Source organism: Castanea sativa, chromosome 11, assembly GCF_040712315.1.
Source record: "Castanea sativa cultivar Marrone di Chiusa Pesio chromosome 11, ASM4071231v1".
Taxonomy (NCBI): domain Eukaryota; kingdom Viridiplantae; phylum Streptophyta; class Magnoliopsida; order Fagales; family Fagaceae; genus Castanea; species Castanea sativa.
The window spans coordinates 26,778,157-26,792,057 of NC_134023.1; the positions used below are offsets into that span (position 1 = coordinate 26,778,157).

General features: G+C 35.7%; 2 protein-coding genes across 2 annotated transcripts; both read right to left on the bottom strand.

Moving 5' to 3' along the window:
• Positions 1-7,041: 7,041 nt before the first annotated feature.
• On the bottom strand, positions 7,042-7,656 carry LOC142616295 (uncharacterized). Its single transcript, XM_075789174.1, has one exon. The coding sequence runs from the start codon at positions 7,654-7,656 to the stop codon at positions 7,042-7,044; it is 615 nt and encodes a 204-aa protein (XP_075645289.1).
• A 2,049-nt stretch (positions 7,657-9,705) lies between these two features.
• LOC142616296 (uncharacterized) lies at positions 9,706-13,672 on the bottom strand. Its single transcript, XM_075789175.1, has 3 exons — positions 13,267-13,672; positions 12,526-13,164; positions 9,706-12,410 (listed from the first exon to the last, which is right to left on the bottom strand). The coding sequence occupies exons 1-3, from the start codon at positions 13,670-13,672 to the stop codon at positions 9,706-9,708; spliced, it is 3,750 nt and encodes a 1,249-aa protein (XP_075645290.1).
• Positions 13,673-13,901: the final 229 nt, after the last annotated feature.

Below are 13,901 nucleotides of genomic sequence, written 5' to 3' on the forward strand. Positions count from 1 at the left end.
ATTCTTTGCAAAAATCCCAATGTGGTAAAAGAAAACTCTTTATAAAAATGCCCTTTTTTAAAATTAAAAAAAGGTTGATTTTTCGGGTTTAAAGAAATGGAAAAGAAAACATTTTTTTAGCATTTTAGGAAAGGACATTTTTGAGGAAAGAGCATTTTTGAAAGAAAGGTTTGAAGGGAAAAGCTTTTTTTTTTTTAATAGAAAAAAAGGCTTTTTTTTAGAAAAAAAAAACTTTTGGAAAATGAAGGAAGAAGAGCTTTTTAAAAATAAAAAAAATCATTTCCTTAGAAAGCGTGTAAAGAATTTTTTTTACCCAAGCATATTAATCTATGGCAACATTATCGATGAGAAAAGTAAAGAGTAACAATATTAAGAGCGCTATAATCTTAAAAACGAGCAAAATAAGGTGGTGAAATTTAAATGATTACAAAATATAAGCTGAAATTTAAATGACATTGAAATAAATTGCAAAAGTTTAAATGACATTAAAATAAAGTGCAGAAATATTGTAAAGGTTCATTGAAAATGAGTTTTTTTTTTTTTTTTTAAAGTCTCTCTTAAATAGATTTTAATCTCTTTCAAGCTCTATGGGTGCTTCATCAAAAAGAGATGGGAGTTCTAAGCCATCAATCATCCTGATGAGACATACCCAAATTGTGTTTTACTTGAGGTTTAAAACCCATTTAAAAGGGATGGGTAAAAAATCTTTTTTTATATTTATTTTAATTTTAGGTGTCTAGATAGTAATATATGTATGTGTGTGTCTATATATATATATATAGAACAAGGAAAATAAAAGGGAAGAGGAATTGAGCATAAATTAAAAGGGATGACATTAAAGTAAAAGCAAGAACATAGAAATTCCTAGATGCCTAGAAGAAATGAGATTACTTTCCCCAAGGGTACTTCCCATATAAAGTCTAGGAAGTGGTTCAATACCCACCTAGGAATGCAATCACAACATAACAACCAACAAATAATAATATAGACATAAAGATGAAGAGATAGATACACAATAATATAAAGCTAGGAATTTAAAGCAAGAACAAAAGATAAAGAGACAAGGTAAATAAAGAGTTACATATATAAATAGATGATGTTTATATGAGAGAGAGTAAAGAAAATGGGATGGGTATAGTTATAGGAAAACTATCCCATCCCTTCAAACTTACAAAAAAAAAATACAAGTAAAATGGAAGAGGCTTTTTTTGTAAGGGGTTTCCTAAAAGGAGGAGAGAGAAAAAAATTTCAGAGTTTCTAGGGATCTTTTTCAAAAAATTTCTACTCTTTTCCTATTTCTTCTCTCTTTTTTCTTCACCAAAAACTTCCTATTTTTATCCTTTTTCTTCTTATTTTTTACAAAAAAATTGGGTGTATTTATAGAAATGGTGAAAAAAAAAAGGAGGCTTGGTATAGTTTATAAGGATACACTACACCTAGCCGCTCATCACCACCTTATCAAGCTATTTTGTATTTTTCCCAGTTTCTGGTCTGATCTTTGTGCAGTTCTTTGGAGGCCTTTTTGAGCTCTGTTTTCTTCAACATTTATATTCTTAGAAAGATCTGGATGTCTAGTTTTTAATGGACCTGACCTTGTAATAATTGGAGCTATGGTCGTCAAGATATTGCGTCTGGAAGAAAGGTGATGCAGTGCTGAAAATTTTGTGACCTTTTTTCCTTAAAAGATTTGCATCTTCCAATCCGTGGCGAATATTATTGAGCCCATTTTATGAGAGGTATTCAAAACCTCATACTTCAAGTTGGGTCAGCCAGATCGCTCTAGCTTTTGCCCAATCAGTACAATTTATTGTGCAAAGTTAGCCCAAAAACTGTTTGTTTTTCCTAAAAAAAGTGAAGTATTTATTAGGTTTTTTTTTTTTTTTTTGATGATCTCATCAATTTTATGTCTGATTTTATCCCATAACCTATCGTTTTAAAGGGAAAATATGCCCTATGAGATAGTCCAAAATTCAACTCGATCCAACGGTTGGATCAAAAAGTCAACTTTTTAACTATACCCGGTTAGGGTTTTGATCTCAATTGCTGTCAAAAGGGTTTTTAAATGTTTTGACCCTTTGATCTACTTTCCAATCATGTTGTATATATTTTTTTATCCTTTTTATCTTTAGAACTTGCAATTTCGCACCCTTTTTCATTTTATTTATTTATTTTGGCATTTGTTTTGACGCGTGAATCGAGGTCGGACAATATTCAATATTGACACCACCATTGTCCATGGTATGGACAACTAAAATGAACATAAAATGAGATCCCCATTAATGATATGAGCGACAACTAACATGCCAAACATGCAAAAGCGTAACTGATGAACCAACGGGCAAAATATCATTAAAGTCTATAATGCCCTAGCATTCTTACCAATGGATCCAAGATCATAAATATTAGCAATTACTCCCATCCTGAGGGGCGAAGTCCTATAAAAAAGGCACAAAGAATCATAGAAAGGTACGCAACATATACACAAAGACGTTTTAGCCAAATAGTGATTCTCTAAACGATTGAGCTTTCATCTTTATGACTAACCCATTGGAGACTCATTGGCACACACCATACTAGTATATTCCAAGTTCATTTATTCTTTTTACAGGATTCCACAGTTCCTGACTTGACATCGTCCATCTGTATTGACGAGGAGTTCAACTGAAGAATTTATACTTCATCATTAATATTTATGAAAAAGCAGGCAAAACAAGTTCAATATCGTCATATTTTCTTCTAAAAAAAAAAAGATGTAATATTTAAGAAATGTTAATATAAGATTTGTTGAAAATGAAAATCTTATTCACTTAATGAAATGATTACACAGTTGTGCTCTTTATATACAAAACAGAGCATTAGTAACTAACTTAACAGATTAACAAACTCTCTTAACACTTAAGCTAAAAGACTCACGTGCTCTCTCACGTGCAACACTAAAGACCATATACAAAAACTAAAACTACTTACAGTTTGTACACAATGAACTATACAAAACTACAAGTTGTTGCCATCTTGTTCTAAATCTGACTTCTGCTCTAAATCCAATTGCTGCTGCTGCTGCATACTTTGCTGCTACTGCTTCTTCAACCTTTGACACTCCCCCTCAAGATGGACACCACTGGAATGAATATTCGGGATTCCCATCTTGCTAATTAAGACTGTAAACTGACTTAGATTCAAGGCTTTTGTCAACAAATCTGTCAATTAAGGATGACTCCTAATATTCATTAACCTTATAACTCCATCTTGCACTTTGTCTTTCACAATATGACAGTCTATTTCAATATGTTTTGTGCACTCATGAAACACAAGGTTAGACCCTATGTGGATTGCTGCCTCACTGCCACTGAATAACAAAGCAGCTTTGTTATGTTCTATATTTAGATCCTTCAACAAGTATAGAATCCAGGTCACTTCACACACAGCCACATCCATTGATCTGTACTCAGCCTCTGTAGTAGATCTAGAGACTGTATTTTGTTTCTTAGACTTCCAAGAGACCAATGAATCACCTAGGAAAACACAAAAACCTATAATGGACCTTCTAGAATCTAGGCAGGCTGCCCAATCTGCATTTGCAAAAGCTTTTATGTGCAGTGAAGTATTTGATGGAAATAACAACCCTTGACCTGCCGTGCCTTTAATGTACTGAATGGCTCTATATGCTGCCTTCAAATGAGGCTTTCTAGGCTTAGACATATACTGACTTAACATGTGCACAGAATAAGTAATGTCTGGCCTAGTGATTGTTAAGAACAGCAATCTCCCTATCAGCCTTCTATACATTCCAGCATCATGTAGTAGCTCACCATCATCTTTGCACAATTTTAAACTGGCTTCCATGGGAGTTCTAGCTAGTTTACAACCAAACATTCCAGCATCATGAACAATTTCAAGAGCATATTTTCTTTGACACAAAGAAATGCCCTTTTGTGATCTTGCAACCTCCAAACCCAGAAAATACTTCAAACTATCCAAATCCTTTAGTTTGAAATGCTTATCTAGATACACTTTAAGATCTTCCACAGCTCTAGGATCATTGCTACCAATGAGAATATCATTGACATAAACTAGAAGAGTAATGAACAATCTGCCATCCTTCTTAATGAATAAAGAATAATCTGCTTTGGATTGAACAAAACCATGTTGCAATAGGGTGTTTGAAAACTTTGAGAACCATTGTCTTGAAGCTTGCTTAAGGCCATATAATGATTTATGCAACTTGCCAACCAATTCCCCTTTGGACTCCCCCTTGCTATCCAACTCCCCCTTGCTGTGCAAACCAGGAGGAAGAGACATGTAGACTTCTTCATGAAGATCACCATTTAGAAACGCATTATTAACATCTAATTAGTGAAGAACCCAACCTTGCATAGTAGCCAACGCTAAAAACAGCTTAACAGTGACCATTTTAGCCACAGGGGAGAAAGTTTCAGTGTAGTCCAAGCCCTCTTGTTGGGTGTAACCTTTGGCAACAAGCCGTGCCTTCTAGCTCTCTATGCTACCATCAGCCTTGTATTTAATTCTAAACACCCACTTACAACCAACAACCCTCTTATTTGGTGGCAAAGGAACCACAGACCATGTATGATTCTGTTCCAAAGCATCAATTTCTACTACCATAGCAGCCTCCTAGTTAGGATCACCAACAGCTTGATGATAAAATCGAGGTTCCTTAAGGGCAGAAATACTATTACAAAAGTGAGAATAGCTAGATGTCAATTGTTAAGAAGAAACAAAAGTAGAAATGGGATACCTAGTAGAAACTGTATTGCATTGGTAGGATAGGAGATAAGGAGGAGGCTTGGACATTCTAGTAGACCTTTTAAGAGAGGGAATAGAAGCATCAAGTAAGGCTGAAGGAATAGGATCAGGGTATAAAACAGCATCATCAATAATGTCATTAGGTAAGTAGATGGACAATTCTTCTGGAAGATCAGAACAATGATCTTCAAGAATGTGAGAATCTAGACTAACAGTATGAGAATGGACCTTGGAATGTGTAATAGAATCATCAATAGGTAGAGGTGGGGCATTAGGAGTACAAATTTGAGATAAAGGATCAGAGGGAGAAGACAAAGTAGAAGATGGAATAGAATGAAAAGGAAAAATTGACTCATGAAAAATAACATCCCTCAAAACAAAAATCCTTTTAGAATGTAAATCAAGTAATTTGTAGCCTTTAACAGCAAAATGATAAACCAAGAAAACATATTTGATGGCTCTAGGATCAAATTTAGACCTGTTATGAACCAATGTGGATGCAAAACAAAGACAACCAAACACCCTAAGAGAATGATAATCAAGGATCTTACCATAAAGCAACTCAAAAGGGGTTTTATGATGAAGAAGAGGGGATGGAAGCCTATTAATGAGATGCACTGCAGTGAGAATGCAGTCACCCCAATAGGCAATGGAAACATTAGACTGAATTCTTAAGGCCCTTGCAACACACAAAATATGTTGATGTTTCCTCTCCACAACAGAATTTTGTTATGGAGTGGCAATACAACTATGTTGGTGTATGATACCATGACTCTTGAAAAAATCAATCATTTGAAACTAAAGACCATTATTTGTTCTAAAAACCTTAATGGATTTGTTGAACTAAGTTTTGATCATGAAATAAAAGGATTGTAAAAGAGGCCTAGTATCATACTTGGACTTCATGAGATAAACCCAAGTTGACCTAGTACAATTAACAACAATAGTAAGGAAGTATTTATGGCCATCACAATGCACAATATCAAAAGGGAATTCTGAAATGTGATTAAGAAAAGGAAAATGCATTCTTTTGTGCTTTGCAAGTGGACAAATCTCACAATCTTTATTAAAAGTACAAACAACATCAGAAAGTACATTCTTTAAGGAAGAAAGTTTAGCATCAGAGGAATGTCCTAATCTGAGATGCCATAAAGAAGAAGGTACAACAACATTATTGATTACAAAAAAATTGTGATTTATTTAGAACAGACTTGAAAACAAATTTAAAGAGAGATTGAAAAGATGAACCAGAGTTGATTGGAGAGGTACAAGCATCTGAAGGGTTTTGCTGCAATAAATACAACCCATCATGAACTTCACCCACACCAATCCTCCTCCAACAAGTAAGGTCCTATATGAAACAAAGATTTGCTAAGAAAATAAGGCAATAGGAAGAAGATTGTGTAAGTTGACTAACTGACAAAAGGTTAAAGGAGAAAGAAGGGTCACAAAGAACATTATGAAGAACTAAAGTAGCTGAAAGGGAAATAGAACCTATATGGGTTACCATAGCTGTTTCACCATTTGGAAGCTCAACATTAGTGCTAATGGTAGTAAAATTAGTAAACAAATGAACAGAATGCATAATATGATCAGTGGCCCCAGTGTCAATAACCCAAGTATCTCCATTAAAGGCTGTCCTATTCACTACTTGAGTAGAAAAAATAGAAGGCCTCAAAGTAATGCCTTCAAAAAGGGTCATACCTGACATATTGAGAACATTGTCAGACTGGGGAACACTTGCTTGGTGTGCTGCTTGAGAGTCTGAATGAGACTTGATCACATTACCAGCCATATGGACCTCCTTATTTCCCATGTTAAATTGAGTAGCTTGCATCTGATTGCCTAACATAGCCAAGAACTGCTGACATTGTTCCTTAGTAAAAGGAAATTGATTAGCATCAGTGACTGACTGATTGTTCTCTACAAGATCTTTTTGAACACCAACTGGATTCACCATTGAAGTCGATCCTTTAGGCTTGAAACCAGGAGGGAATCCATGCAGTTTGAAGCACTTCTCTACAGTATGACCAAGTTTTCCACAATGAGTACAGACTGGCCTATCCTTGCCTTTAAAATTCTTACCTCCAGAGGAAAAAGAAGTAGAATTGGAACCTTTCACAGCAAGAGCAGTGGACTCAATGTAAGTATTAAAACTTCCCACACGCCTTTGCCTTTCTTCTTGAATCAACAAAGAGTAGACTTTGTTAATGGATGGAAGTGGTTCCATTAACAAAATCTATCCTTTGATTTAAGAGTATGAATCATTGAGTCCCATTAAAAACTGCATCCTAGAATCTTGAAAGTGAATATTCTCAATTCTTGTGAAAGATTGCAAGTGCATTTTCCACAAGAACAGGTTAGGGCAGGCTTGAAATTCTTGAGTTGATCCCAATACAGCTTCAATTGAGTGAAATAAGCAGTGATTGAAGAATCACCTTGATTGATTGATGCAATATCCTTCTGCAACTCAAAAACCCTAGGTCCATTACCTTGGGCATGTGTGTCTCTGAGATCATTCCAAATCTCTAATGCCGTGTCTCTATAAGTGATGCTTACTCTGATCTGAGGTGAAATAGCTTTCATCAACCATGAACCAACCATGTTATCACAACGAATCCAAGCATCAACTACTGCTGGTGTTTTGATCAGTGGAGAAGATATAGTGATTGTGCCATCAACAAAACCAAATTCATTCTTTACAATTAAAGCCTTCTTCATAGATCGAACCCAAGCATGGTAATTTTCACCAATCAAGACCTCTAATACAAGCATAGCTCCAAGACTTTCAGCATGATGAAGATACAAAGGATTATGGATATCCTCTACCAGTGCTGGATCACGTTCAATTGAAGTAGAAGGAGAATCTGATGCAGAAGTTGTGGACGCCATTGAAGCAAACATCAAGCTCTCAAGAATGAAACCCTAGAATTTGGGAATTTTCTAGAATGAGACTCTAGAGCTTGAGAGAAACTAGCTCTGATACCATATAAGATTTGTTGAAAATGAAAATCTTATTCACTTAATGAAATGATTACACAGCTATGCTCTTTATATACAAAACAGAGCATTAGTAACTAACTTAACGGATTAACGAACTCTCTTAACACTGAAACTAAAAACTCACGTGCTCTCTCATGTGCAACACTAAAGAATATATACAGAAGAGCTAAAACTACCTACAATTTGTACACAATGAACTATACAAAACTACAAGTCGTTGCCATCTTGTTCTAAATCTAGCTTCTGCTCTAAATCCAATTGTTGGTGCTGCTGCATACTTTGCTGCTGCTGCTGCTACTTCAACCTTTGACAGTTAATGTAGTTTTAATAAACCTAAAACTTAGGTATGTACAATACTTTAAGTGTGGTACATTAAGTTCTCTAATTAAATTCAATCACATTAGTATATTGAATTTAATTGTCCTTAAAAAAAAGAGAATATTGTTTATGTTTGATAGTTATACATCCATATTTTTTTAAATTAATTATAGAACTTAATGTTTTTTTTTCATTTATTTTAATTTTTGAGAAACAAACACACATATAGGGTTGAAGGAGACAAACCAAATGGACTGACTGAAAATGCTAGACCAAATTCAATTTTCAATTTTTTTGGTTCATTTCGATTTTAGTTTATATTTTTGAAAAACCAAAATTGGTCGGTTTGGTGTTGAATTCAGAAAATATTAAACTAATCCGCACCAAAAGGTCCAAAACCGATCGATATATGTTATTATATATATATATACATGCAAATTATATAAAAATTGTATGTGTAGCTTACTGGTAAGGACACACGTGTTTCACGCTGTTATTCCAGGTTCCTGCTCTTATTTTAATTTGTAGATATGTTCTCCAAAGGGGAGGGGAATGAGGTTTATCTGGAAAAAATAAATTAAATCACATTAAATCACCGCAAATATCTATATTCCTCAACCTGGAGTAGGTAACGAATTAATGTGATGTAGGATAAAATTATATAACCCCTCTTAGATTTTGTCATGCTCCCATAATTCGAAAATAGATAAGCACAATTGCTCATTATGACAAATTAGTGCGTAACGAAGTGTATATGCACGAATACCATTAAAAATAATCACAATTATATGGTTTAAATTATATATGGTATTAGCCTATATTTTTTTAAAGCCATATATATATATATATATATATATATATATAATATACATATAATATAATCTAATTAGTTTTAAATTCATTGATTTTTGCTTCTAATAATTTACTTGTAACAAAAGTTAAAAACTTGGAAAGACATGAACTTCCATTAAAATCCAATTTAAAATATAATTCGATTTTAACTCTTAGATTTTTAAACTCAATAATTCACTTAGTATAAAATTAAAAATTAAATAAAATATGTGACATAAAAATAAAAATCTAACTAAAATTTAATTAGATTTTTTTTCTGAATTTTAGCTATTAATATATATTGATTATAGTACAACATTCTACTCTGCAAAGAAGCACCGCTTAGGTGAATAGTTAATAGCATTTAAAGAAAAAAGATAAAAGAAAAAAAAGAAAAGAAGAAAGATAAAAGAGAGCAGAAGTACAATCTCTGCCACACAAGTCACAACTCACAACTCACAACTCACAACTCACAAGGGAAAAGGTATCTTTCTTTCTTTCCTTTTTTTTTTTTCGGTTAGAGGTAAAGGTATCTTTACGTGAGTGAGGATATCTGATAATGAGCATTTTATCTTATTTAAAAGAAAGCATGTTTCCTAAACCGTGTTGTGGGGGGCGAGCACTTTCCAAAAGCAAAAAGGAGAGAGAAACGATGAATCATCAACTGGAGTAAGTATTAAAGTTACCCTATGTGGCCTTAACAGAAATCTAAGTTATTACGAAGAAACATAAATATTCAACATCACTACCTAACTCTTTTTTTTTTTTGAGAATAGACGATAGTAGATTTTATTCAATATCATGTTGTACAATGGGAAAGAGAAATGAGGGGCAATCTTCTATCCAAACAATGGCCTCCTCATTTTCTTTTGCAACACTAGCAAGAGCTAGGGCAGCACGATTACATTTTAAAGGAACAGAAACAAAGGATATATCAACAAAATGTTCACAAATTAGCTTAATATCCTCCAAAATCCAAGCTACTTCAAGGGAACAAGTCCTATCTGAGTTAAGAAGATCCACCAATTCAGCAAAGTTGCTTTCAGCAGTGATCTTGGTGAAGCTGATTTTTTGGCAGAAAAGAAGTGCAATCCGTACCACAGAAGCTGCTGTCCAGAGAGCATTCAGCTCTTTCCTTGCTTGTTCACATGCTGCTGCCATTACCTCCCCCTTTGAATTCCGAATAAGCAGCCCCACACCAACAAAAGAAGAAGACTTAGACTGAGAAATAGCAATATTCAGCTTGAACACTGAATCAATGGAAGGAGGAGACCACCTACAGACCCGTGTTGCTGAAGAGACCAAATGTTTCTTGTTTACCTCCATAAATTCCAATGTATAAATAGAAGCTCTAGACCACAGGCCATCTGGTTTAGGATTAGAATTTTCAAAAACAACTTTGTTACGGCAATTCCAGATCATCCAAAATGCCACACATAAGATCTCAAACTCAGGGGATTGCAATTTTTTAATGGCAGCGTCTATAATGTCAATAAATTGAGCGTGCAGAGGGAAGCTGAAAGAGTTCCTAAAAGGAGCTTCAAGCCAAACAGCCTGAGCAAAGGAACATTCCCATAAAAGGTGGCTGCATGACTCAGCTGCATCAGTACATAAGACACAAGAAAATGAGTTAGAAATCTTCCTGTCAAAAAGCTTGGTTCGAAGAGGCAGACTATCTTTACAAGCTCTCCAAATAAAACATTTGATCTTGGGTGGAATCAAAGAAGACCACACACTATTCCAGAATGAGTTAAACCGGCTAGTACTAGAAGATGAAGCTCCATTTCTAGTCGCCGCCTCCTCAATCTCTTTTTGAAGAAAATAAGCACTACGGACTGTGAATGTGCCTGCCCTGTTTTTTGTCCATATCAAAGAATCTGATGGTTGTCTAATGCTCAAAGGAATAGATTTAATAATCTCAGCCTCAAAGGAAAAGAAAATAGAATCTATAAAGAATGTCTTCCACCTTGGTTGGAATGAAGAAAGATCAATTAAATCTGAAACTCGTGCTGTTAGAGGCAAAATGGAACGAGGGGAAATAATTTTCTGGTTACACTCCATAGGCGGCCACTTATCTTGCCATATACTGATCAAAGTTCCATTGCCAACTCTCCACCGGCTGCCTTGAAGCAAGAGATCACGACATTGAGCAATACTGCGCCAAGCATAAGAAGAGTGAGATGGGATAGATGCTTCCAAAAAAGATTCATTTGGAAAATATTTAGACTTGAAAACTTTGTAGAAAAGAGATTCATGACAATGTAGAAGTCTCCAGCCCTGTTTAGCAAGCAAAGCAATATTAAAACATCTTAAATCTCTGAAACCCATCCCCCCATCTTTCTTTGCAAAACAAAGTTGTTTCCAACTTAACCAATGTATCTTCTTTTCCTCCCCCTGCTGCCCCCACCAGAATTGACCTATCATGGAATTGAGGTCATTGCAAAGACCCAATGGGAGTAAGAAACAATGCATAACATATACAGGGATTGCTTGAGCGACTGACTTGATCAACACCTCTTTCCCCGCTTGTGATAAGAGCTTGCCTTTCCAACCATTGAGTTTAGATTGAACTTTGAGCTTGATATCGGCAAAAGCTTGCTTCTTTCCTCTGCCAATGATGGGAGGCAGACCAAGATACTTTTCAAAAGGCTCTGAGGATGTGGCATTCAAGAAAGTTCTAATGGCCACTCTGGTTTCCAACGAGGTATTTTTGCTGAAAAATATGGAAGTTTTATCACAATTAACTTTCTGTCCAGATGCCAATTCATATGTGCAAAGAATCTCCTTAATAACTTGGCATTCTTCCATGGAAGCATTACAAAATAATAGACTATCGTCGGCAAAAAACAGATGAGTAATCCTGGGAGCATTCCGAGATATCCTAATACCATGCAATCTGTTGGTCTGAGCTGCATTCCTAATCAGTGCAGTAAAACCTTCAGAGCAAAGCAGAAATAAATGAGGAGATAGAGGATCACCTTGTCGAATGCCTCTAGAAGGTTTAATATAACCTGAAGCCACACCATTCATAATGACTGAGTATGAAACTGAAGAAATTCCAACCATCACTAAATTCACCCATCGGGGATGAAAACCCATTTTAAGCATCAAAGCTTTGAGATAATCCCATTCCACTCTATCGTATGCCTTACTCATATCAAGCTTGAGAGCCATATGAGTTGTGTTACCCCACCGTTTGGTCTTCATGTAATGTAAAGTTTCAAAGGAGATGAGAATATTATCTGTGATAAGTCTGTCAGACACAAACGCACTCTGACAATCAGAGATAATCGTCCCTAATATCTTCTTCAGTCTGTTAGCCAAGACCTTCGAAACAATCTTGAAAATTACATTACAAAGACTAATAGGCCGAAAATGAGACATAGATTCAGCATTTTTCTTCTTAGGGATAAGAGTAATATGAGTGAGGTTAATACTACTTAACATACTCCCTGAATTGAGACAATCCATAACAGCTCTAGTAACATCAGAACCTACAATATGCCAATAATGCTGAAAAAAAAGTGGATTCATACCATCTGGGCCAGGTGCTTTCGTGGGATGCATCTGAAAGAGAGCTGTCTTTAGAGAATTCTTCAAGTAAATCACTGTTCATTTCTGGAGTAACCACCCGATCCATATGTTGGATAACTTGTTGAAAGGAGCTGGAAGAAACAGATGTAAAAATACCCTGAAAATATTGAATTGCCAATGCTTCCAAATCTGCCTGCTGTGAAACCCAATTGCCATTAGAATCTTTAAGCTTTGAGATCTCATTCCTTCTTCTTCTATGAGAGGCTACTGCATGAAAAAATTTTGTATTGCGATCACCAGACTGTAGCCATGCCACCTTAGAACGTTGATGCCAATAAGCCTCTTCCTGACAAATCAATTCATTAAGCTCAGCTCTAGTTGCATTCCTCAGTTGAATTCTATGAGAGTCTGCTGGAATTGAGTGGCAGTCCGATTCTAGGCTAGAAAGAAGTTTTCTTTTTGCAGCGATAGATTTGAAAAGACCTCTAACATTCCTTCCTCCCCATTGAAGTAGAGCCACCCGAACAGCCTTGATTTTTTGTGAAAGACTATACATTGGAGTACCCCACTGAGGAATATCCCAACTTGATCGAATTACTGCTTCACAGTCTGCATTTCTAGTCCATAAAGCCTCAAAACGAAAGAAACTATGCTTGGGACCCCTTGGAATTACTGGACTGGATGCCTTAATTTCAGTTAGCAAAGCTAAGTGGTCTGAGAATCCAAAAGGGATATGAAAAAGCTTAGATAGGGGGAATAAGTTAAGTCATTCTTGATTATACAGTCCTCGATCTAACATTTCACACACGAGATTACCCTGAAATCTGTTATTGCACCAAGTGAACTTTGGACCCTCAAAACCCAAGTCCAGTAAAGAGCAGTCATCAACAACCCGTTGGAATTCAATAATCTGAGTAAAAGGTCTTGCACCCTTGCCCCAATACTCATCAGGATGAAGAATCTCGTTAAAATCACCCATGAGAAGCCAAGGATAAGAACCAACAGAATGCAGATGACGTAAAAGATCCCAAGATTCCCACCTCTTTGCTGTCGCAGGGTGACCATAAAAACCAGTAAACCGCCATAGAGTACCCCCACTGTTCAGTAAAGCATCAATGTGGTGAGGAGAGAAAGTTTTAACTGTAACATCAATATGCTCATGCCAAAGCAGGGCTAAACCTCCTCCCAAACCTGTACGAGGAACCTCCACTCCTTGTGTCATCTCCAACTTCCTTTTCAAGTTAGCAAAACCATATTTATCAAGTTTAGTTTCACACAGAAATAAAACTTAGGGACCTTCTTCCATTGATAAACAACGAAGTTCAAGTACTGCCTCTGGGATCCCAAGCCCACGGCAGTTAAGGCTGAGAATTTTCATGGAAGAGAAGGGGGGGATTGAGTACCAACCCCAGTTAGAGGAAAAAAAGAATGGGTATTAGATGGATCAATGG